General features: G+C 34.7%; 1 protein-coding gene across 1 annotated transcript in view; it reads left to right on the top strand.

Annotated features, from left to right (window-relative positions):
* Positions 1-26,784, top strand: part of HSPA4L (heat shock protein family A (Hsp70) member 4 like) — a 50,328-nt gene that overhangs the window by 15,997 nt on the left and 7,547 nt on the right. Inside the window, exons 4-17 of the mRNA XM_082838499.1 lie at positions 752-874; positions 3,664-3,763; positions 4,126-4,259; positions 6,036-6,280; positions 6,423-6,499; positions 7,136-7,287; positions 7,761-7,867; positions 9,084-9,217; positions 10,856-11,055; positions 16,816-16,914; positions 18,834-18,971; positions 22,686-22,811; positions 23,110-23,217; positions 25,620-25,739. Of these exons, the coding sequence (XP_082694625.1) occupies positions 752-874; positions 3,664-3,763; positions 4,126-4,259; positions 6,036-6,280; positions 6,423-6,499; positions 7,136-7,287; positions 7,761-7,867; positions 9,084-9,217; positions 10,856-11,055; positions 16,816-16,914; positions 18,834-18,971; positions 22,686-22,811; positions 23,110-23,217; positions 25,620-25,739 (1,863 nt within the window). The remainder of the gene's footprint in view (positions 1-751; positions 875-3,663; positions 3,764-4,125; positions 4,260-6,035; positions 6,281-6,422; positions 6,500-7,135; positions 7,288-7,760; positions 7,868-9,083; positions 9,218-10,855; positions 11,056-16,815; positions 16,915-18,833; positions 18,972-22,685; positions 22,812-23,109; positions 23,218-25,619; positions 25,740-26,784) is intronic.

Below are 26,784 nucleotides of genomic sequence, written 5' to 3'. Positions count from 1 at the left end.
AAGCTCTTCCAAAGTTTAGTGTATTCACTCCATTGGGGTACAAAGTTAAAAGGCATAGCGTTTTCTTCTGTAAGTTGGATGTAGTTATCATATGGGTTCTAAGGTAACTTTGTATTGCTTATAAATATTGTGGTTGTCATTATGAAAGGGTTTGATTACTTGAATAAAGCACAGTATTCCTTGGTCAAGAAGCACTGTAAAGTTTCATTTTAGGTGCTTAAATTCAACCTAGTCTTAAACCTGTGTATGAGATGAAGTAGTTATTTTAAAAAATAACTTAAAAATTCCATGTATACATCTATATACAGTAATATATATTAAATTTCTTTTTTTTTAAATAAGGAATTTTTTTTGGCTGTGTTCTCATTTCCTTTTCACAAAACTGTATTACTAAAGTTTTCATTTTAAACCCAAGAAGAGTTCTAACTTCCAAAAGAAAGATTATTTGATCTTTTTCCCCTTATTTGTTTATAAGAGTAGTGAATGATAAAACTTGCTCTTCTGGGAGATGGGGATCTGGAGCATGTAAAGACACTCTTGATAATTTATTTGGTTGTAATACTATGTGTAAGGCACTGGAACTTCAGAGATGAGACATAATGGTACTAGAGCAATCCTTTTGGTATATAACTTCATTGAGCAAGGACTTTGCCTTTTTCACTCTTGTGTATCGATCATGTATAAGGTAGGTGCTCATAAAATACTAGATGAATAAATGACTCTTGATAAATATCTCCTCTTTTGGCTTTAGGCGCGATACCTAGAAGAAGAGAGACCTTTTGCAATCGAGCAAGTTACTGGAATGCTGTTGGCTAAGCTTAAAGAGACTTCAGAAAATGCTTTGAAGAAACCAGTGGCTGACTGTGTGATTTCAGTAAGTTTTACCTCAGTAATGAACACTCTTGAATCATATTTTCCAGTGTATTAATGTTGTATTGAAATATTTTTCTTCCCTTTTCTTTATTCCTTCTGCCCTTATCCAGTAAATAACCTAAATCCATTTTTACTTTTATGTTAAAAAATTATTTTATTTGATAAAGTTCAGGATTGAGTTTCCCATAAAGTTAACTGTGATAATCAGTGAATCTTAAAATAAAAACTAATGTATTTGATTAGTTGGTGACTGCTGTACCTGCCAGTTATCCCTAAGAATCTTTCCAGGTAGCACTTAACGTCCCATCCCTAGGGACCGACCTTAGTAACATTTATGTCAAAGGTTGAAAATGCCCAGTTGGGAATTTGAGATTCTGTATATTCTGTATCAGAAATAAAAGATCCTTTTTTTAAAATGATAAATTAGATGTATTTAACGTGTATACTTCCAGAAGTTTTGACATACGCATACACCCGTGAAACCATCATCATCACAATCAGTATAATAAACACATTTATCACCCCTCAAAATCCACTTGAGCCTTTAAGATAAAAATTGTTTTTATATAAGATGAACATGATGCTTTGATATACATAGTGAAATGATCACTACAGTCAAGCAAATTAACATATCCATCTCCTGTGGTTACTTTTTTTGTGTTTGTGTGGTGAGAATACCTGAGATCTACTTTCTTAGCACATTTCCAGTATATAATAGAGTATTGTTAAGTGTAGTCACCATGCTGTACATTAGATTTCTAGAACTTATTCATTCTACATAACTGAAATTTTGTACCCTTTGGCCACTGTCTCCCCATTTCCCTGACTCCCTGCCCCTGTTAACCACCATTCTACTCTATCATATGAATTAGACATTTTTAGATTCCACATATAGGTGAGATCATGCAGTACTTTTCAGAAAGAAAAGATCTGTCTTTTAAAGATTCTTAACAAAGCATTTAATCTTTTACCCCCTGTTTTATCTCTTGAGATCCCATTATATATTGATAACTAGTTTTTAAGTTATATGTTGTCACCTAAATGTGAATATATTCTTAGTATTGTTAAACTTGACTACATAAGTTCAGGAGTCTCATGTCATCAGAAAAATAGAATCGTATTATGAACTCTTCAGTGAATTTAGTAATTAAAATTTGTCAGGTGTATTTATTTATTTTTTAAATATTTATTTATTTGGTTGTGCTGGGTCTTAGTTGCGACAGGTGGGCTCCTTAGTTCCGGCATGCGTGTGGGATCTAGCCTTGACCAGGGATCGAACCTGGTCCTCCTGCATTGGGAACATGGAGTCTTAACCACTGTGCCACCAGGGAAGTCCCTGTCAGGTGTATATAGAATTTTTAAATGAGAGAAAAATGTTAGCTTAGTATTTTGTTTTCCAGTCATTTTGTTATAGTAAATGATAGAGTTTACCATTGTCCAGGCCCTATTAAAGGCATTTAACGTGTATTAACCCATTTAATCCTCAGAACCACTCTGTAGGTAGGATATTATTAACCTCAATTTCACAGATGAAAAAACTGAGACACAGAGGAGTTAAATAACTTGTGGTCATAACTCTTCCATTATACTGCTACTTGAAAGTATATGTCAGAATGGTGCACATTTTAAAAATGTATCTTAAATTCAAATCCATCCCTATTTATTTAGCCATACTTGATTTTACTTTAATGTCAGAAATTAGTATCAGAACATGGCATTGTGAACTTCTTGGGCATTATTAACTTTGTAATCAGTGCAGTAGACCCATGTGAGCTGTACAAAGGGAAGTATTTTCTGCTCTATGCACTGTCATATCCCTAATGGCTAGAAAAGTACTGGTACATAAGTGCTTAGTGAAAATTAAGTGAATCATACCTTATAATTTAGATTTTTGTCTGAAGGATAATACCAAAATCAGGATATACAAACTTATCAAAATTCAAGTTCTTTTTGTGTTATTATCTATTAAATGAAATTTCTAAATTCAAAAAGCACTAAGATTGGAGGAGACTACTTACTTAAAATTGGAAGAGCCCCAAGTTTTATACATGGATATACTTAATTAGCTTTTTAGAAATTTGTCTGTAGACCAAATGAAAGTGCTTCTTAGTTTGACAGTAATAAGTATATGTAATCTTAATATTAGTTTTAAATTAAGAGTTTATTTTTTAATAGAAATATATTTAATGTTTTTTCGTGATTTATAAAGAAACACATGCTCATCATAAGTCCCCTGCAATATAGTTCCCCCTCCCTTTGAAATACAACCGTTGTAAACATTTGGAAATATATTCTTCTAGTAGTACATACATACACAAAAATGAAATCATGCTCTACATGCCCCCTTTTTTTAATGTAATAAAGATACTATTCCATGACAATTCAGATCGATCTGATTCTAACATCTATGTAGGATTCCATTATGTGGATATAACATATTTAACCAATCTCATTTTAATAGACTCTTGGGTTTTTAATGTTTCATTATTAAAGATTAACAAATAAGTATTTTTATAGACCAACATGAGAAGAATTTAACATATTTTTGAAATCCTACAATATTAATTCTGTTTTACTAATTGCTTTAAATTTGTGTTCATACTTTAGGTCAAAACTTTATGATGTAGAAATTGCCAACCTTAAAAAAGAAACTAGTATTTTTTCCTCATTTATTTTATTAGAACACCAGTCTTTGCCTTAAGCTGTACATAAGTTCATTTTTCAATTGATGAAATGTTTAAGTAAAATCTATTACATTGAACTAATAACAATTATTTTTTGCAACACCAGATTCCAAGCTTTTTCACTGATGCTGAGAGAAGATCTGTGATGGCTGCAGCCCAGGTTGCAGGCTTAAATTGTTTAAGGCTAATGAATGAAACTACTGCAGGTGAGCAGTTTGCAATTTGAAAATTACTGTCAGAAAAATATTATTATAGTCTTTTTGCTAATTAATACAAAGCATTTATTTTTTAACTCTATTATGTACTGATATAAGCTTGTCATTTTGGAGCACAACATTATGGCAGAGTTTAAACATGTCTTTCATTGGCTATAAGAGTCATTAATATTATAGGGTTATAGATGGGTAGAGAAAAAAACATTAACCAATTTGTGAAAAGTGAATTTACTTTGAAACTAATAATTTGTATTACTCTACTGTGTGTTAAAATGTAGTATCAACATGACTTGCCTATTGTTTTCCAAGTGATTGCTAGGCTGGAATTAACCTAATTCTTTGTTCTTACATAGTTGCACTGGCATATGGAATTTATAAACAGGATCTTCCTCCGTTAGATGAGAAACCAAGAAATGTAATATTTATTGATATGGGACATTCTGCCTACCAGATCTCAGTTTGTGCTTTTAACAAAGGAAAACTTAAAGTAAGTAAATAAATGATTTACTATATTTAATTTTAATGTCTAAGAGCATATGAGACTATATAGAGAACCCTAATGCTTGGGTTTAAATCCTGGCTCTGCCACTTAAAAACTGTGACCTTGAGCAAGTTACTTAACCTCCCCAAATCTCAGGTTCCTCACCTGAGGATATTATCAGTAAGTACCTCATAGACTTTTTGAGGATAAAATGAGTTAATGATTATAAGATGCTTGGAATGCCATATAGCAGATATTATGTGTTAGCTATTTTTACTATTGTTGAGGTTTTCAGTCACCTATCAGGGAGCATAAATTACATATTTATAAATGTACATAGGACACATTTCTAAAATGATTCCCATTGTCTTTAGAAACCTTTCTATCCTGGAGTCCTAATCAAAATTTTCTACAGTGTGGTATTATTTACCTCTATATGCTTATCTTCTTACAGCCTTTGTTTGGTTTTGTATTCATTTCTACATTGATTATCTTACCCAGACTTAACACACACTCTCTCTCTCCCCCCATTACACACATGTATAGATTAGCTCAGAAGAGTAAATGCTTTGGGTTATCCAGCACCTTTTAGAGCCTTTCATCTTGCCATTTATAGTACTATGTTAACATCCTTGTAATCAGAAAATTAAAGGGAAATGACTCATAGTGAATATAGAATAGTTTCTTGCAAATTGATTTAATCCTTGGTATTTAGTGTTGAATTTTAACTTAATTAAAAAAGAACATTTTCCTTTCTTCCTTTTTAGTGAATACCCTAGAGTATAGAGCTATAATTTTTTAGATCATAGGCCCCTTTGGAAGTTTGATAAAAGCTATGGCCCTTCTCTCAGAATGATGCACATTTGCACTAGTCACATACCTACACAATTTTACATCTAATTTTGGGTAATACTGGACCTCATGAGAAGTCTGTCCATGGATTCTTCATGCCAATCTGGGATAACATCCCAATCAGTCTGTGCTCACATCCTACTGTGATGTTTACCACTATTCCACCACCCATCCTTGTGAAAAAGAAGTTGATGAACCACACCAACAGTGGGATTCTACTTTTTTAGTCATGACTATTATAAGTAGTTATTTTTGCCCTCTACCTCGGGAAGAGAGACTAGATGTCTTGGTCCTGTTTTCAAGAACTATATCGTTGAAGTGCTGTGACTCGTCTATTCCTTTTCCACTCGACTGCTAACTGGGGCCTATTGCTCAACAAGCTTACTAAATTTTTGTCTCTCCTCTTCATTTTTTTTGTTTTCTTTTTTGTTCCCTCGCGTGCTTTTTTGTTCCTTCTATGTATTTATGAGGGATGGGGGCACTAATTCCTGATTTGTAAGTTGACCAATTACAATATTTTAGATTTAATCTTTGGATTGGCTCTTCTTGGCTGTTTTGTTTTTGGTTACATACTTAGGACCCTTTCTTTGCTCTCTTAAACTTGGTTTTTGGCCCACCTGTTCAGTGTTGTTATAGAACCATGGGTTGTGAGATAATGACGTTTTAGTCATTGTAACTCAGTTATTTCAGAATTAGAATTATTCTTTCACGTAGGTATATAGATCTATAACTTAAAGCAGATAATTCAGAGTGGTTAGATATGTTGGCTAAATATAAGTAATAACTAATATAACTGGTTCCAAATTTGGTACCCCTGTGATTTTTGTCAAGGTCTTTGGTTTTGGTTTTAATTTTAAAAGGTATTTTGGAGGGGGTGCTGAAAACATCTAATATTTCTGAAAATTCAGTTCTGGTTTTTCAATTAAACAGGTCTTGGCTACTACCTTTGATCCATATTTGGGTGGCAGGAACTTTGATGAGGTTTTAGTAGACTACTTCTGTGATGAGTTCAAGACAAAATATAAGATAAATGTAAAAGAAAACTCTCGGGCCTTGTTGCGCTTATATCAGGAATGTGAAAAACTAAAGAAGCTAATGAGTGCAAATGCATCAGACCTTCCACTGAACATTGAGTGTTTCATGAATGACCTTGATGTTTCTAGTAAAATGAACAGGTACCATGCATGCTTTCAGTTTGAAAAGTGTTTCCTTATTTTATGTTTAGTTCATGTCTTATTTTTCTTCGTTCTGTTATTTTAGAAGATATGCTCAATTTTTATATCCCCAAATAATGAATTTTATTTCATTTTCCCATAGGGCTCAGTTTGAACAATTATGTGCTTCCCTCTTAGCCAGAGTTGACCCACCATTAAAAGCAGTAATGGAACAAGCTAGTAAGTGGAAGTTACTGAACTAACCATCAAAACTGTACCATGGTGTTACTTGAATGGGGTAGAAAATGGTAAAAACAATAAAAAATTCATGTGCTTTTTGAAGACTTATATTTCTTGTTTTAGAGAAGGAGATTATAACTCATTGTTTATTCATAAGAGCAGGGCCACTAGAAATCAAAGTTTATGAGAACTCCTTCTGACTCATATTGTTTACATCATAAAACTAATGCTAGTTATATTTGAAGATGTCTATATGTAAGATTTTAAAGATTGATTGAAAGTTGAAATGAGGACATGACTGCTTTTTGTTAGAGTTTTTTGTAATCAATTAAAATTACCTTCTGTGGCAGTTTGTGAGGTGGAAGTTAAAACTGAAGGACTCTGAAGTCCATGAGGTGCATGTCTGTTCTTGTGGTTACTTCATCATCTAGACCAAGTACAGTGCCTGATAAGTAGATAATTAATATCTATTAAATTTTGCTTTTTTCCAAAATTTATTTTTAACTTCTTTCCATTTTACCTCGTTTTGAGCAAATAAAAAAATACATTTTTTTAAAAAAGTACTTTCTGGGGTCTACTGTTCACATTTTTATAAAGACTGTCTTATTTTTCTCAATTAAACCTTTCATTTTCCAGACTTACAATGTGAAGACATAAGTAGTATAGAAATTGTAGGGGGAGCAACACGAATTCCTGCTGTGAAGGAACAAATCACTAAATTCTTTCTTAAAGACATAAGTACCACATTAAATGCTGATGAAGCTGTTGCAAGAGGGTGTGCATTACAGGTATGATTATTAGGCTTTTTTTAAATTTTAGAATGTATATTTTGCCAGAAATATGGTGATAGGCCTCAAAGAACTTTTTAATATTATCTTGTCCAACCAGTTATCAATAAGCTAAAATTAAATTGAAATTATTCCTAAAATATAAGGGTTGTGTCTGTCCCATTTGTTTTTAAACTATCATAGGACAGTATGTCTGTAATTATACCGAAAAAGCATTTATTTTATTAATTCTTATAATTATTCCTATTTAAAATTCTTTTTTTGAGATTTAAACATATTTTACATCAGTTTTTGTAAAGTCACAGAAAGAGTGCTCTGACACTTTAAAATTTTAACTAGTTATTACCAAAAACCCAGAAATTTTTAAAATATAACTATTTTATTATAAGAACTTTATTAAGCAGTTCAATCATGGTAACCTAGGATATGTTTGGTGTTTGTTGATTTAAATATGGTATACATCTTATTTTCAGTGTGCGATTCTCTCACCAGCATTTAAAGTGCGTGAATTTTCCATAACAGACCTTGTTCCCTATTCAATCACATTAAGTTGGAAGACCTCTTTTGAAGATGGGACTGGGTAAGTTACTTCTAAAGCCTTGGTTAGAGCTTGTCATAAATAATCAATTGAACCTACTATTCTAAATTAGAGGAATTTATACTTCTTAAACTTGTCAAACACTTTAGAATACTATCTTAGAAACGAGAATATGAAAATGATATATTATCTGTAAACCATTATGGCATATTTTTTAATTAGTATTTTATTACAAAAGTAAAACATTCTCATTTTCAAATAAAAATCACAGTATAGAAATATAAAAACTTAAAAATTTGCATTTGCCATATCCCAACTCCCTTAGCCCATTTTATTGAGGTAACTAACTATTGTTAACAGCTGGGTATATATCTATCCAGTCATTTTCTTTGAATATCCAAATAAAAGCATCACTTTTAAATCGTACTTTATTATTAAATTTGCATTTCTGACTGTTGTGAGCTGCAAGTCTTTTCTTGCTTTGACATTAACATTTCCTTTTCCATGAACTGCCCAGGATATAAATTGTTTACTTTCCTACTAAAATAAAAATCTGTATTTCAAATATTATATTTGACTGCTTTTCAGAAGTGTAGTTGGTATAATAAAATAAACCTGTATTTAGGTTTTGAAGTTGCTTTTAAGATTTTGTTCTGTGTTCTATACATCTGCACCCCCAAGAAATTGAAATTTTTGCACAAATTTCAAAAATATCGATAGAATTTGGTCCTCAGATGTGAGCAAAAACATCCTTTTATATTGCCTTAAAATATACCTATTCTCAGGGCTTCCCTGGTGGTGCAGTGGTTGAGAGTCTGCCTGCCGATGCAGGGGACACGGGTTCGTGCCCTGGTCCCGGAAGATCCCACATACCGCGGAGCGGCTGGGCCCGTGAGCCATGGCCGATGAGCCTGCGCGTCCGGAACCTGTGCTCCGCAACGGGACAGGCCACAACAGTGAGAGGCCCACGTACCGCCAAAACAAACAAACAAACAAACAAACAAAATATACCTATTCTCAGATAATTTTTCTCAGTAGAATTGTCTGTTACTATGTCAGACGTTCTAGAACTTTGAGCCCTAAACCTGTCAAAAGGCATGTTTATTTATAGCAAAACCAGTAATGCTTTTTCCTAAAATTTGTGCACAGAGGCCTTTAAAATTGCTGCTTATCATGAATTAAAAATGAGATGGATTCTGTAATTAGGTTCATAGGCAACTTTCTATTTATTTTAAACTGTTTTCCCGCTCCATTTTAGGGAATGTGAAGTATTCTGTAAGAACCATCCTGCCCCATTCTCAAAAGTCATTACTTTCCACAAGAAAGAACCATTTGAACTAGAAGCATTTTATACTAATTTACATGAAGTGCCTTATCCAGATCCAAGAATTGGTAAGAGAACTCCAAAACTTTTTTTTCATAAATTTTAGCCTCTTACAAATATGTTAATATTTGAATCAAGGAAACAAAGTAACATTTCAGCTAAGCCAGCACTGGATTTTTAAAGAAAAATAATCATACTTTTTTCTAAATGTGCACCTTTTAGTGCTCAGAGTTTATTTCTGGAATAACAGCAAGTTTGAATCTTTTTAATTCATTTTGAAATGTATATTTAAAATGCTCTGTAATTGACCTGAAAAGTTTGGGTGAGGGTTATTTTTTAATGGAAGAACTCTTTAATCGGTAAACTGAAATTGTGCTGCCAGACTGACTACATATTCTGATTTTAAACTTATGTTCACTGGCAACAACTAGAAGCCAGTTAATCATTAGATTAATACAAAAGTGGAAATAGGAGACTGTAATATCCATTTTAGCTGAGTAATCTTTTAGAAGATATAAAACAAAGTATGATTTACATCATTTAAAAGAAAAGGAATATTAAATTAAAAAATTTTCTATATGTGCTACTTTTATTGATAGACTAAAAAAGGAGACAATATTAATTTTTCATGTACATTATTTAAAGCAGTAGAAGTACATTATTGAAAATGGTATTAGTTTTCAAGGGCTTCTGGAACAAAGTACCACAAACTAGGTGGTTTCAATAATAGAAATTTATCATCTCACAGTTCTGGAGTCTAGAAGTTCAAAATTAAGTTGTTGGCAGGATTGGTTCCTTCTGAGGGCTGTGGGGGAAGGATCCATTCCAGGTGTTTGTTCTTGGTTCATAAATGGCTCTCTTCATGTTCACATGACGTTCTCCTATGTATGTATCTGTCTCCAAATAAGGACGCCAAGTCATTTGATTAGAACCCACCTGATGACTTCACTTTAACTTGATTACCTGTAAAGACCCTATCTCCAAATAAGGTCATCTTCTGAGGTTACTGGAGAGTAGGGCTTCAATATATGAATTGGGGCCAGAGGGAGGTCACAATTCAACCTCTAATATAGGTCAGCCAGATTTTTTATATACAGTTTTTCTGCCTGGTAGTGTCTCTTTACTATGGATAACATTATATATTTGAGATTTTTTTTTTCTGAAAAATAAAACATCAGATTTCTTAAAGTGAAAAATTAAAGTGACCTCAGTAGGTAGTAGTGACTGGATAACTTAGCAATTTTGCTATAGGAAAAATCCAGAAAAAATTTTAAATTGCTTTATTTATGAATTACCAAGATGATTATGATTTGCAAAGTTTATAGCAAAAAGGTAATATCTGTTTGGTTTTCAAACTCAGAAATTGTGTTTTGTTATTTTGGTTTTAGTGTAGCAACATTGTAAAACTTAAAAGTGATATTGCCTTCAGTCAGATTGTCCTTGGTTAAGATCCCAACTCTCCTTTTTCCTGTTGTTGATGATTTTGGGCAGGTTGCTTAACCTGTCTGAGTGTTTATACCAGGTTTATTAGTATATTAAAAAGGTAATCTGGGGGAAATGCATGTCCCACAGAAATTAATCAGCATATGATAATTTATGATTTTCTTTTGCCAGCATCTGAAAGATGATAGTAAAACTATTGAATGAATGAATTGAATGAGTTAATCTGAGGCCTATGTACTGATCAAAGCTCTTTTTTCCTTAAGGGAGCTTCACTATTCAGAATGTTTTCCCACAGTCTGATGGTGATAGTTCCAAAGTTAAGGTTAAAGTTCGTATTAACATCCATGGAATCTTCAGTGTGGCTAGTGCATCAGTAATTGAGAAGCAGAATATAGAAGGGGATCACAGTGATGTTCCTATGGAGACAGAAACTTCTTTTAAGAATGAAAGCAAAGATGATGTGGTATGTAGAAATTCTGTTTCAAAAAGGTTCCTCTAATATATGCAGTATCTTAATTCTACCTGGTACTTTTAATAGTTGAAAATATTAATATCTGAGGTTTTGCTCTGAAGTTCTGCTATAGGAATAAGTATATAAACTTTTAAAAATAAAATCATTAAAGAATAATTCTATTTTAAATGCTCTACATCTTTTCACATTGTAACATGCTTTTCGGAGGTTTGTGTATTTTTCATAGCATTATATGGAAAATATGCATATGTGTGTCTGGAGTCATTGTTCCTAAATTCTTTATTTCTATTAAAAACATTTATTATAGCTAGCTTTTTAGCTTACACATAAATCCAATTCAGAATGATAAATTCTGAACTGTATACATATGTGTTTTTAGATTGAGAATACATGCTTAATAAAGAAATTTTCAGAGCTTAGTTAGGAGATATCTGTGGCAGTTGAGCAGAAGAATGTGCTGTACATTCAGTAACATTAAAACAGATTTTTGACAGTTTCTTTATGAAAGAGTTATATGACTCTAACATTGTATTTACTCTTGGCATACTATGAATGAAGGAATCTTAGGAGAAAGTTATTATATTCCATTACATAAAGTTTTCGTCTTTTTATGTATACTATTTGTAAGTTATTTTTAATGGCTTTTGTTGGATTTTTTTCAAATCAGAATTGGAGGTCTGCCCTAGATTTTTCATATATTTCTGCATGTTAAGAATGGATTTTAAGATTTTAAATTTCAAGACAGTTTCTCCCTTTTGTGAAAGTTGTCTTTTTGTCTGTTTGTACTAACAGCTACTATAAAATCTTTTCTTCCAGATTGATCAGAATTCTACCACTACTCCTTAAAGTACTTCATTTAAGGACCATGGCATTTTCTTTCATTTTCTTCTTCCCGTGTGTTATTTTCCTATTATATCCTCCCTTCCTTGAATTGAGGAGAAGGAAATACTGTCCTAATATGTTAGTGAAGATACAGTCAATGTTTCATAAATAAACATAAGAGTAATAGGTGAAAAGTTAATTTTCCTAATTGTAGTTCACAACAATGTATGGCAGACATTTAATCCATTTAATATTTTTTTTTTTTGCTAAAATTGAAAGCATTCTGTATGCCTTTTATTTTAACATCTTTATTGGAGTATAATTGCTTTACAATGGTGTGTTAGTTTCTGCTTTATAACAAAGTGAATCAGCTATACATATACATATATCCCCCATCTCCTCCCTCTTGCATCTCCCTATCCCACCCCTCTAGGTGGTCACAAAGCACCGAGCTGATCTCCCTGTGCTATGCGGCTGCTTCCCACTAGCTATCTACCTTACATTTGGTAGTGTATATATGTCCATGCCACTCTCTCACTTTGTCCCAGCTTACCCTTCCCCCTCCCCCTGTGCTCAAGTCCATTCTCTACATCTGCATCTTTATTCCTGTCCTGCCCCTCAGTTCTTCAGAACCGTTTTTTTTTTTTAGATTCCTTATATATTTCTTAGCACATGGTATTTGTTTTCCTCCTTCTGACTTACTTCACTCTGTATGGCAGACTCTAGGTCCATCCACCTCACTACAGGTAACTCAATTTCATTTCTCTTTATGGCTGAGTAATATTCCATTGTATATATGTGCCACATCTTCTTTATCCATTCATCTGTCAATGGACACTTAGGTTACTTCCATGTCCTGGCTATTGTAAATAGAGCTGCAATGAACATTGTGGTACATGACTCTTTCTGAATTATGGTTTTCTCAGGGTATATGCCCAGTAGTGGGATTGCTGGGTCGTATGGTAGTTCTGTTTGTAGTTTTTTAAGGAACCTCCGTACTGTTCTCCATAGTGGCTGTATCAATTTACATTCCCACCAGCAGTGCCTTTTAGAGTGAGTTCTTTAAAAGCTGTTTCACTTTCTTCACCTCTTTTTCTTCAAAGTCTCTGTGTAATGTCTTAGACCTTTAGTTTTCTCTGTGTAATGTTAGTGAATCCTGGGCACTAAAAACAAGGAGAGTATGGCACCCATTTTCTACCTCTCCTGGCATTTCTTATTTGCTGCTTCTATTTGTCTGTGGGCTTGAAATCCAGTTAGCCAGTCCTTTAGGATGATCTCTTGAATGTGGATTTAAAAAACTCACTTGTGAATAAAATGTATGAATTTATAACATCTGCTTTGGCCATTCATAGATTGATTTGCTTACAAGAGTGTTTTCGGCTTACTAGAACCCAGGTAGTTGGTGTCCCATATAAGGTATTTCTTCTTCTTAAGTGAGATGTTCCTATTTCTTTTATAATTTATATAATCAAGAGCCAAAAAAAAGGTAACTAACATTATGGATCATATACTTAGCATTGTTGGTGAGCACATTCACATATATTAATCTCCTTTTAAATCCCTACCTTAGCTGATACAATAGGTGTTGAATAAATTGTAGTTTATTTCCTTATTCTTGCTAATAACGTAAATTATTTCCTTGTCATTGCTTTTAACATAAGGGGTGATGTTGAGTACCCTACTGTGTAGAAAACATCCTGTGTACTGTATTGCTTAATGGTTCTCTCTAGGACTTTTCTCTTTAATTCTGTATCCAGAAGTTTAAAAGCTTAAGGCTTGGGCTTCCCTGGTGGCACAGTGGTTGAGAGTCCGCCTGCCAATGCAGGGGACACGGGTTCGTGCCCCGGTCCGGGAAGATCCCACATGCCATGGAGCGGCTGGGCCCGTGAGCCATGGCCACTGAGCCTGTGCGTCCGGAGCCTGTGCTCCACAACGGGAGAGGCCACAACAGTGAGAGGCCCGCGTACCGCAAAAAAAAAAAAAAAAAAAAAGCTTAAGGCTTAAATACCATTATAAAGCAGTCTCTCCCTTACCCGCTCCCAAAATGTGAACAAATTCAAAGTAGACTCTGGAAGCTAATTGTTTTAAGCTTTACAGCAGAAGGTAAGAAGATAATAAGTTCTTTTTTACTGTTCCCTATTTGCTGACATTGCTGGCTCTTAGGTTGATGAAACCCAGACATATATCAGTGAGCAACAGCAGGAGTTCTTTGTTTTTGTCTTTCTTTGCATGAGAGTCAATTTATGAGAGATTATTTTATGGGCCTCATTTTTTCATTAAAAATTAAGATGGCTTTGATTTTCCTGAAAAACCATAACATAGATTGCCAACTTTTCTTCAATACAGTATAAGGATATCTCAGAAAATGGACACTTTTCTTCTAGGTATTTATTAATATCTGGACATATTAGGAAGGTATTACAACTTAGGCTTCATGGCACAGTGAAGGATCAAAGACACTATCGTACTAATGTACCACAATTTATTCCCCAGTTGTTGACAATTTGGGTTGTTTATCTTTCTATTTTTTAATTCAAAACATCTGATTACTTATATGTACCAGGTACTGTTCCAGGCACTGAGGATACAGTGGTAATAAGCAAGATAAAGAAGGTCCCCACCCATCTGTAACTTACATTCTAATGGAAGAGGATAGGCTAGAAGCAACAAGATACCATATAAATATAAAGGAAATTAACAGCAGGGGATGCATAGTGGAAATTAAGTGATGAGGAAAGCCACCTGTGAGGAAGGAAAAGGAACGCTAGCCTGAAAGATGAAAAGGCAGTTTGAGAGTAAGGATCAGGTAGGTAGTTGTCCAGACAGAGAGAATAACAAAGGCCCTGATGGCAGGATATCCTTTTTTATTGTTACAGATACTAAGGTAGCTGATAATATAAAATACAGAAAAGGGGAGAGTGACCAAAAAAAAGAAATTGAGAAGGTAGATCAAAGGACAGATTAGATAATTATTCTGGATTTTATTCTTAAGTGCTTTTTCATTTATTCAGCAAATAACTAGAAGTACCTAAATTGTGTGTTTGGATATAGCAGTGAATAGAAAGACAGTCTCAGCCCTCGTGGAGTTTAAAATCAATTAGAGAAGCCAGCCTAGAGGCACGTCCATTAACTTACCCACTAGTGATAATATTCCTATGAACCTTCTTAAAATTATTTTAAAAGACTAACAAATTACTCTCATATTAATTGTAAGATGTACAGTTTTCCACTCAATATATCTGAAATTGGGATGGGTCATGCAAATGATAATATCTTATATTCACTGTTGCCTATGGCAGTAATCATGAGAAGTTCTCATCATCTGTACATGTGTGAACTTGGTTGTTATTCCTAATGGCATGAGTAGGCAATTGCAACCCTTTGACATTAAACAACTTAAGGACCATTCAAGGAAGGAATATCAGTCCTGGTTGTTGTCCGAAAATAATCTATTGACTCCTTCTGGTAAGACAGAGAAAAAAACATCATAAAACTTGTAGAATAGGGGACTTCCTTTGGCGGTCCAGTGGTTAAGACTCCACTGCAGGGGGCACGGGTTCAATCCCTGGTCGGGGAACTAATGTCCCGCCTGCCACATGGCGCGGCCAAAAAAAAAAAAAACTTGTAGAAGATGTGTCAGTGGCTTATAAAAAAACATTAGAGACCATACAGGAGCAATTTTTAAACAAATGGCTGGGTCACTAATGCTCTTGATGGCACAGAGAACAATATTGTGTAGAAAAATTCAGACATCAACTTAAGTGATTTAGAAGAGTTGGATTCTTAATGTGGAGTCGTTTTAGAAATACCTTAACCATATTATTTGGTTTATTTCTTTTAGAGATATGAATATATACACAATAGAAGAGCTTTTTCAATAAGTATAAAATAAAAATGCCAAGTGATAAAGTATTTTGGCCTTAATTGGCAGCATTGTTTTCTTAGTATTACATGAAATAGAGTTATTAATGTATTTGTGTCTTTCTGCATTACCGCAACTCACCACTATAACACATTTTCCACCGCTTTTCCATCATAGGGTTGGGAAAATTGTAGAGTTGGAAGGTGGTAGGGCAGGGAGGATGGGGGGTGGAATTTCAGTAGCTGACCTTTTAATTACGAAGAACAGTGGTGTAAATTATCTTCTAACTTGTTTTTCTCTTTGGCACAAATAAGCATTTATTCAAGATAGCCTTCTGGACATTATATGTATACTTAACTATATATATATATATATATATATATATATATATATATGAAGACCTAAATTATCCTGATTCCTGAATTCCAAGCTTTCTCCTTTTTAGGAGGATGGTGGTGGGTAAGATTAAGAAAGACCAGAAAAACTTAATACTTGTGATTGTTTGCGAAGCGGAGAGTCCATCTTGGCAATCTTATGGGTTGAAAGTTTGTCTTTTAGACATTAAGAAAAATATTAAAAGTTTAAATCGTAATAATTCAGAGACATCTACTTAGATAGTTTCGATACATTTCGTTTGAGTATTTTCCTACATTTAAAAAATGTAATTGAATTTATGTTAATACTTAAATTTTGTATCTTTTTCTCTTTATTTTCCCACATTAAGTTCTTTATAAACATTTTTCATGTCAAGTTTAATGTTCTCTTTTTTTGTGAATCTTCGTTTGTGAATTTGACTTGAGAACAATTTTCCATTTATTTTGCAGTTATTTGGCCACAGGTAAATGAAACAAGATTTATTCACATAGCATCAAATAGATCTTTTCATTTTACTTACTACCTGTTAATCTAGTTATTTATAGTTACTCTCAAAAACAGCTTCTGCTTCACTGTGTTCACATATTTGAAAACAGGCTTGAACTCTAAGATGCTGTTCATTACCAAACAAATAGAAAAAAGAAAGAAAGAAAAAGACTACAGATATTGTCAATTACATATTTTCTTTGCAGGATAAAATGCAGGTTGACCAGGAAGAAGAGGGTCATCAAAAATGTCATGCTGAACACACTCCAGAAGAAGAAATTGATCATACAGGAACCAAAACTAAGGTTTGTTATACTATTACTGTGGTTGTGTCTTTTTGAGATTGATATTTTGAGTTAATACATTTGCTGTGTAATGCATGCTTTTAATACACCTGGTGTTTTAAATTTCGTATTACGAAAGTATATAACCAGAATAAATACGCTTCAGTGACTCACTATAGAAGATTTTTAAAAGAATGAACTCTAATATGAGTAAAACTATTTTTTTGGCGGGGAAAAAAGATGTTTTTCATTACTTTTTTTTTCCTCACTAAAAATCATGTAATCTCAGAAAATAGAAACCAGAATAGGACAAATGAAGAAAACTTAAATTAGCAATAATGCTGCATCTGAATATTAACCACTCTAAGCATTTTGCTGCATGTCATAAAGCTGTTTTTCTGTGCAAAATAATATTTTGGAAGTAAAATTTTAAAGGATAAATGACTCTCTTATTAAGAGTCATTATTTTATTAAGAAAATGATTGCTGATAGAAGAGAAGGGAGAAACACCCTGCCCCAGTCACCCCGATGAATGTGGCTACAGCTCTAAACTATCATCTTTGACAGATTTTTCTAACCTGAGCAGAATTTAATCTGTGATGGTTAGCTGTATAGATTTTTTCCAAAGGCTATAAAGATTCAGTTATAAATCCTAGTTGCTCAAGTAATATAAAACCTGAAACTAATTTTTCTAATTTTTTTATTTTATTCAATATGTTTGCCTTTAATTATTCAACAGCTCTATTGAGATATAATTTACATACCATGCAATTCTCCCATTTAAAAGTACAATTCAAAGGTTTTTAATATACTCACAGAGTTATGCAATCATTATCACAATTTTACGTTTTCATCACTCCAAAAAGAAGCCCTGTACCCATTAGCAGTAACTCTTTATTTTCCTCCCAACCCTCCCCTTGCCAGCTCTAGGCACCCACTAATCTTTTTGTCTCATTGACTTGCCTGTTCTGGACATTTCATATAAAAACAGTCATACAATATGTAGTCCTTTAATGACTGGCTTCTTTCACTAAGCGTGTTTTCAGGGTTCATCCAGGTTGTAGGATATATCAGTACTTCATTCCCTTTTATGGCTGAGTAATGTATCATACGGATGCATACCACATGTATTCATTCATCAGCTGATGGACACTTAGATTGTTTCTACCTTTTGACTATTACAAATAATGCTGTTATGAACATATACAGGTTTTGTGTGGATGGATATTTTCATTTTTCTTGGGCGTGTACCTAGGAATGGAATTGCTGGGTCATATGGTATCTGTGTGTTTAACAATTTGAGGAACTGCCCAACTGTTTTCCAAAATGGCTGCAATATTTTACTATGTTGTCAAAAATGTATGAGGGTTTCCATTTCTCTATATCCTCACCAACTCTTCCTCTTTTTTTTTTTTTTTATTATAGTCATCCTAGTGGGTATGAAATGGCACCTCATTGTGGTTTTTATTTTATTTATTTTTGGCTGGGTTGGGTCTTCGTTGCGGTGCACGGGCTTCTCATTGTGGTGGCTTCTCTTGTTGCGGAGCACGGGCTCTAGGCATGCGGGCTTCAGTAGTTGTGGCATGCGGGCTCTAGAGTGCAGGCTCAGTAGTTGTGGCGCACGGGCTTAGTTGCTCCACTGCATGTGGGATCTTCTCGGACCGGGGCTCGAACCCATGTCCCCTGCATTGGCAGGCGGATTCTTAACCACTGTGCCACCAGGGAAGCCCTCATTGTGGTTTTAATTTGCATTTCCAGCACAATATTTAGTGTATACAGGGTGTAAAATACTATCAATATTAAAATAATGTTTTTAATTAAAGTATAGTAGATGATAATAGTTTTGTTTGATTTTACTTTGTTTCATCAGAAACCAGTCTCTTAAATATATTTTTAAGCTAGTTTTAGAAATTTATACTTTTCTTGCATTTCTTTTGCAGTCTGTACCCTCAGATAAACAAGAGCGATTAAACCAGACCATTAAAAAAGGAAGAATCAAGAGTATTGATCTACCTATCCAGAGTAGCCTGTGTAGGCAATTGGGCCAAGATCTTCTCAACATCTACATTGAAAATGAGGTATATAAATCAGAATTGATGTTGAAATAGGTGGTAGCGTGTTCTGAAATTTTTGTAGAAGTAAATGATTATCCGTCAAATTTGTGGAACTAGGCTATAACTCATAAGGAATTATTAAATAGATTATTGAACTGTTTTATTTTGGACAAAATGCTGAGCTGTATTTGTGTCATGTACAGTGTAACTTTCACCTTAGTTACATGAAAAACATGGATTGTCTCCACTATAGAGAAAGGCCTTTCCAATACTAGTAATTCTTACCCCCTTTTATTGTGTCTTAACAGTAGCACACCCAGCAGACATTGTATAGGAAAGTATTACCAGCTCCCCTCTTCTAATGTGTTGTCCTTAAAGATTAACGTTCAATTCAGAATGTTTTCTGACTTCATTTAATACTTTTTAGAATCTGTTGTCATTCTTGAAATTTTCTTTACGTATTTACATGCTTCATTTTACAGTCTCTTGAGGAAAAGAGTTTGGTTTCTTTACCAATAGTTGTGTGTAAAAAGTAATTTTTTTATATTAAAATTTACACTTAAGTGGTAGTTACTAATTTCTACAGGCTTGACTGGCATTAAAGAAGGTCAGTTTTCTTTGAAGTGCCACATATTCTCCACTTGCTGCATGTTATTCTGGGAATTTCCTAAAGAGATTTTTGACTTTACAATGCTGCTCTTTCTAGTACCTAAGTATATCACCTATTCATTAGTTATTAAAGGCTACACTTTATGTGAAGCATTTCTATCTCTAGAAATAATTCTGAGATAATCCTGAATAATTCTGAATTTGTATGATTTGAGACTAATTTTCTCAAAGGAATGAATTGTGGGGAAGTGCAGCTAATGATAAATTTTGTGTATAAGATTTTTTTCTTAAATTTTTAAATGGCTCACTATTTTTTAAATTTTAAAATAAAATTATTTTATTTATTTATTTTTGGCTGCGTTGGGTCTTTGTTGCTGTGGTGAGCGGGGGCTACTCTTCATTGCAGTGCGCGGGCTTCTCAAAGCGGTGGCTTCTCGTTGTGGAGCATGGGCTCTAGGTGCACGGGCTTCACTAGTTGCAGCATGCGGGCTCAGTAGTTGTGGCTCGCAGGCTCTGGAGCACAGGCTCAGTAGTTGTGGCGTACGGGCTTAGTTGCTCTGGGGCATGTGAGATCTTCCCAGAACAGGGATTGAACCTGTGTCCCCTGCATTGGCAGGTGGATTCTTAACCACTGTGCCACCAGGGAAGTCCATGTCTCACTATTTTTTTTTCAAATTGGAATATAGTTACTTTACAATGTTGTGTTAGTTTCTGCTGCACAGCAAAGTGAATCAGTTATACCTATACATATATCCACTCTTTCTTAGATTTCCTGTCTCACTATTTTAAATTCACAAATATCAGTATAATGTAGTATTACGTTTAAAATACTATGTTTTTGTTAAAGTACAAATTTTGTTTTTTATTAGTCTTCAGATTCTTTCTTTGCTTTTGATTTGACAATAATGATTTTTGCTAACATCTTTAAATACTCTGATATCTTATTTAATCCTCAAACCTACGAAGTGTAAGTACTGTTAGAGATCTACATTTAATAGATGAGGAAACAGGCAGAGGTAGACTGAATCACTGAAGTTCAAAGAGTAACCTTTTGTTTTGGAGCCAGGTAGTCTTGTCTCCAAAGCTCAAGATCACAGCCACTGTACTGTGTCACTTACCAAAACCAACATTTATTCAGTACCAGTTATGTGTCAGGCACTGTACTAAATATTTTATGTGAATTACGTCAATCTTATTAACAGCCATACGAGACAGATAGAAGTTAGCGCTCTAGAATAAGAAAACTGAGGCTTAGGTTAGGTGACTTTGCTGCAATTTCAAAGGTAGTAAGTGGGAAAGCTGGGATTTGAACACCAATATGTACAATGACATAGTCTATGGGGGTTTTTTTTGCTTTTTTTGGTTTTTTTTGCGGTACGCGGGCCTCTCACTGTTGTGGCCTCTACCGTTGCGGAGCACAGGCTCCGGAGGCGCAGGCTTCGCGGCATGTGGGATCTTCCTGGACCAGGGCACGAACCCGTGTACCCTGCTTCGGCAGGTGGACGCTCAAACACTGCGCCACCAGGGAAGCCCTATGGTTTTTTTTTAAAAAAGCTTTTATTGAGGTATAATTCACATACCATACAATTCACTAATTTAAAGTGTACAGTTCAGTGGCTTTTGGTATTATTAATTTTTTAAATTGTAAAATATATATAACGTGAAATTTGCCATTTTGACCATTTTAAGCGTACAATTCAGTGACATTAATTATATTCACAGTTATATAACCATTGCCACTATCTTTTTTAAAGATTTATTTATTATTCATTTATTTTTGGCTGCATTGAGTCTTAGTTGCGGCACACAGGATCTTAGTTGAGGCATGCAGGATCTTTCGTTGCAGCGCATGGGCTTCTTTCTCGTTGTGGTGTGTGGGTTTTCTCTTCTCTAGTTGTGGTGCATGGGCTCTGTAGTTTGCGGCACGCAGGCTGTAGGTGAGGCACGTGAGCTCAATAGCGGTGGCATATGGGATCTTAGTTCCCTGACCAGGGATCGAACCCGTGTCCCCTGCATTCTAAGGCAGATTCTTTACCACTGGACCACCAGGGGAGTCCCACCATTGCCACTATCTTTTCCAAAACCTTTTCATCACCCCAAACCGAAACTGTAACCATTAAGTAATAACTCTCATTCCTCCCTTCCCCCAATCCCCAGTAAACCAATCTATCGATACTTTGTCTCTATGAATTTGGTAGATAACTCATATAAATGTAATCATAGAATATTTGTCTTTTTGTGTCTGGCTTATTTCACTTAGCATAATGTTTTCAAGGTTTATCCACTTTGTAACATGTATCAGAACTTTATTTCTTTTTATAGTAGAGTAATATTCCATTTTGTATATATACATTTTACTTATCCATTCATCTGTTACGGATCAAGTGAGTTATTTCCACCTTTTGGCTATTGTGAATAATGCTGCAGTGAACATTGGCATACGAATAATTGTTTGAGTTCCTGCTTTCAATTTTTTGGTTATATACCTAGGAGTGAAATTGCTGGGTCATAGTGTCATTCTTTTTTTTTTTTTTAGAATTTATTTATTTATTATTTATTTTTGGCTGTGTTGGGTCTTTGTTGCTGCACGCAGGCCTTCTCCAGTTGCGGTGAGTGGGGAACCACTCCTTGCCACGGTGCGGGGGCCCCTCACTGCAGTGTCTTCTCCTGCTGCGAAGCACGGGCTCCAGGTGCACAGGCTTCAGCAGTTGTGGCACATGGACTCAGTAGTTGTGGCTTGGGGGCTCTAGAGCACAGGCCCAGTAGTTGTGGCACACAGGCCCAGCTGCTCCACGGCATGTGGGATCTTCCCAGACCAGGGCTTGAACCCGTGTCCCCTGCATTGGCAGGCAGACTTGCAACCACTATGCCACCAGGGAAGCCCCATATTGTAATTCTTTGTTTAGCTTCTTTAGGAGCCACCATACTGTTTTTTCCTAAGCTGCAGTATTTACATTCCCAACAGCAATGTACAAGGGTTTCAAATTCTCCAAATCATCACCAACACTTATTATGTTCCATTTCTTCGATTATAGTCATCCTAGTAGGTGTGAAGTAGTATTTCATTGCAGTTTTGGTTTGTATTTCCCTAGTGTTTTCATGGCAGCTAATCTGAAACTTTTTGAATAGGGGAAGATGATAATGCAGGACAAATTAGAGAAAGAAAGAAATGATGCGAAGAATGCTGTTGAAGAATATGTATATGATTTTAGGGACAAGCTTGGCACTGTCTATGAAAAATTCATCACTCTAGAAGTAAGTCTAAATTTTGTAGTTTTTTATGAGAACTATTTAAATGTTTGCTTGAGAATGCTAATACGAATTATGTAAATAAATGTACCAAATGTGTTATTGTTGTCAATCTTTTTGAGCACATTTAGGAATGGTTCTTAGTTATTTTTCCAAATTACAGAAGGCTGGTGAGAAAGATGTTTATAAATAAAAAGTCAGAAAAAAATAATTTTTTACACTTGAAAAACATTTTGTGCTTCCTTGATGACTTTTATTTCTAAGGAGAGCATTTTCAATCAGTATCTCTTAAATGTATAACTAGGACTTGAGAAAACTGTCTGCAATATTGGAAGACACAGAAAATTGGCTTTATGAAGAAGGAGAGGACCAAGCTAAACAGATTTATGTGGATAAGCTTCAAGAACTAAAGGTAAACTTTTTAAAGTCCATGTTAGTGTTGAACAGAACATTAAGTTGTCCTAAAAATTATGGTGTAAGAGCACAGTGTATGTGTTTAATAAATATATAAGAAATTACTAAGGCAGGTATGTGTAAGAGGAAGTGTTCTCTGAATTTGAGGTGAGTAATGCTACATGATAACTGAAATTAAATAATGTATAATCATATTTGTCTATCATGATACTCAGATATAAAAATTTAGCAGATGACCAGAGTGTTAATATTACTCTCATACAAGCCATATGTTTCTGAGATGTCATTAATAAGTGATTTGTCAGCCTGACCCCTTATCCATTAAAGGAGTTACCCTTGCTCTGCTTCTTTCCCCCTTGACTGCTCTGAGTTTGAGGAGTAATACACTGCCCTTTCCTATTTTCACATTATAACTAATGTGAAATTAGTGGGACACCAGGCCAGCAAAGAACTTCAGAAATAGTACCCCTGCTCTTCAGTGTCCTTTTACAAAGAAATAAGGAGATGTGTCCACCAGCTGCCCTTCTTCTACTAGGTCAGTGGTCTGACTTCAAGAAAAGACCACTATTACTCTTTTCCTCCTGCTTGCTACCCAGCGCTCCCCCCACACAGAAAAAAAAATGCTTTAAAAGATTAGAAGTTCAGATTGGAAGGATGACAGGAAATTTTCCTTCTTAGTGTGAATCATAGCAGTCCTTTAATGTGCACATGAATTACCAGGGGCCCTTACTGAAAAGCAAATTATGGTTCAGTATATCCGAGTTGGGCCCATGATTCTGCACTCTTTTTTTTTTTTTTTTTTTTGCGGTACACGGGCCTCACGCTGTTGTGGCCTGTCCCGTTGCGGAGCACAGGCTCCGGACGCGCAGGCTCAGTGGCCATGGCTCATGGGCCCAGCCGCTCCGCGGCATGTGGGATCTTCCCGGACCAGGGCACGAACCCGTGTCCTCTGCATCGGCAGGCAGACTCTCAACCACTGCGCCACCAGGGAAGCCCGATTCTGCACTTTTTAATAAGCTTCTGGGAGATTCTGATGCTGCTGGTCCCTGAACCATTCTTCGAGTAGCAAGTGAATACACAGATGCTAGGTGATGACATTAATAAGGACTTCTAGCGTATGGGAAAAGGAAGCCCTTTAGGGATTGGCGGGGGTGGTGTGTGCAAAAGAAGTTACTTAACTTAAAAGCAAAAGAAGTTAATACCTTGCAAAAATTACCTTCATGCCAATAAATTACTTTCAAAGGGAATAATTAAAAAGCAACTTGAAAACCTAAGCTTATGAATGCAAAACTAGCTTTACTGTATTTTATCTTGGTGGTTTTTACTCCCTATCTCTCTAAAATATATATACTTGGGGCTGGAGGCGCAAACCAGGCAGCTGAGGCTAATAGAAATAACTGAAAAGCCCAGCAGCTCCCAGAATGGAGTATTTCGCTTCAAATATATAAGTAACCATAGAAATGAATGTTATAGATGTTTTCACAGGCTTTACTGTTTTTTTTGAGATGGCTTTTAGGAATTAAAATGCTTTCAAAAACATTAACAATAAAGAGTATGATGTGTAAAGAGACTAAATGCAATATGGTATCCTGGAACAGAAAAAGATGAAATCCACATAATCTGGAGTTCAGTTAATAGTAATACACCAGTGTTGGTTTCTTATTTTTGACAAATGTACCACGAGGTATAAGATGTTAACATTAGAGAAAAGGTGCTTGGCTCTTTATTGTTTCCTTTGTAACTTTTCTGAAAACCTAAAATTGCTCTAAAATAAGCTGATTTTTATTTAAATATGTAAAGGATTTGAAAGAAAATATTTGTCTTTCTAATGCATTCCCCTCCTCAAAGTTTTAAGAGGCTGTTTTAAAATTTAGAAACTCCCTCCTACCAGGCACCTGGGGCAAGGGGCTGAATGGGTTTTTTGTTTTTAAGCACTATACTTAAAATACATATCTTAATCTAATGAATAAATATAACAAATAATATTCAATAGGTATTAAATATCAGGAAATCCCAGTAATCATGTTGCTTTTAGAGAGTTATATGCATTATAAATATTTGAAACCAAGTTTCAAATACGTGAGTCCTGCACACAGTATATAGTCCTTATGGTTTTCTTAATGGTTTTATAGACTTTTAACACGTAACTTTAAAGTAATTAAAGTTTTTCTTTGGATTTGAGAGGAATCAAGAGGTAATCTTAATGAATGAGAGAAGATAGGCATTCCTGTGTAGGATTCAGTAAGCAAATAACAACTGGAACTCATCTCCACGTAGGAAAACAAGAGGGGACATATTTTAATCTGACCAGCTTTCTTTCCTATTCATCATTCTGTAAGGGCCCAATAGAAGTTGTTTTCTGTTAATAACTTTTTCTTTTTTAAAAACTTGTGTTAACAGAAATATGGCCAGCCAATTCAAATGAGGTACGTGGAACATGAAGAGAGACCAAAAGCTTTAAACGACTTGGGAAAAAAGATCCAACTTGTCATGAAAGTTATAGAAGCATACAGAAACAAGGTATTGAATTCATAAAGTAAACTGGTGTGTATTACGCAGAGAGGGTGGGGTAAATCTAAAAATTCTCAACTACAAAGCTATAGCAGTTGTTGCTACCAAATTCCAGAGACATTGTGCACCAAACTTAAACTTTTTTTTCTTTATTGTAAAATTATCAGTAAAGGATACTGATAATTTCAAATACAGTGCAGATATGTGGCTTTAATCTTTTAAAATTCCCCAAAACTATATTATAAATTTAATCCAGTGACCAAATGCATTGTTTTCTTCTTAGGTGTTTCATTAGAGTGCAGAAGGTTTTTTTGGACCTTTTTTAATTTACAGGCCTCTTTGAAACTGGACTCTGCTAGCATTCATTTTGTCCCTTGGCCTCTTTTTCTTTTGGTTGCACTTTGTCTTCCGGTCTTTCAGTCATCTGTAACTCCCGTATCATTTATTGTTTTATATATGTGCCCGAATCTATCTTACTACCCTTAACCTTTCCACTGTTTTTCAGCCTGAAATATTTAGTTGTATAGATAATATCTCCATTTGGATGTAACAGTAAGATTTGACAAAATTAAGCTGATGATTTTTGCCCTCTAAATCAGAGGTTAGTAGGCTTTTTCTTTAAATGAACAAACAATAAATATTTTAGGCTCTGTAGGCCTACCATCTCTATACAACTACCCAACTTTGCCATTGTAGCGCAAGAGCAGGCACACAATGTGTAAATGAATGGGCATGGCTGTGTTCCAGAATAACTTTATTTAAAAATTCAGCAAGTTGGATTTGGCCTGCAGGACAAGTCTGCTGACTCCTGTTTTAAACAGATATCTACTATAATTCCCCCAGGTTTTACCACTGATGTTAAAATTGCATCAGTGGGCTGCAGAGGCCAGCACCAGAAAGATTTAGGCAAGGTATTATCATAGCTTACATTTATCAAGCACTTACTAAATTTTAGGCACTTTGCATGAATTATCTCACTTTATTCTCACAAGAATGTATTATGTAAGAGAATTGCAGTGCTTAAGCAAACTTGTCAAGGATTACACAGGTAGGT

The sequence above is a fragment of the Leucopleurus acutus genome (assembly GCF_964270905.1).
Source record: "Leucopleurus acutus genome assembly, chromosome: 4".
In the NCBI taxonomy this organism is placed as follows: Eukaryota; Metazoa; Chordata; class Mammalia; order Artiodactyla; family Delphinidae; genus Leucopleurus; species Leucopleurus acutus.
The sequence above is the reverse complement of the archived record's forward strand: the minus strand, read 5'-3'. Positions and strand labels throughout refer to the sequence as shown.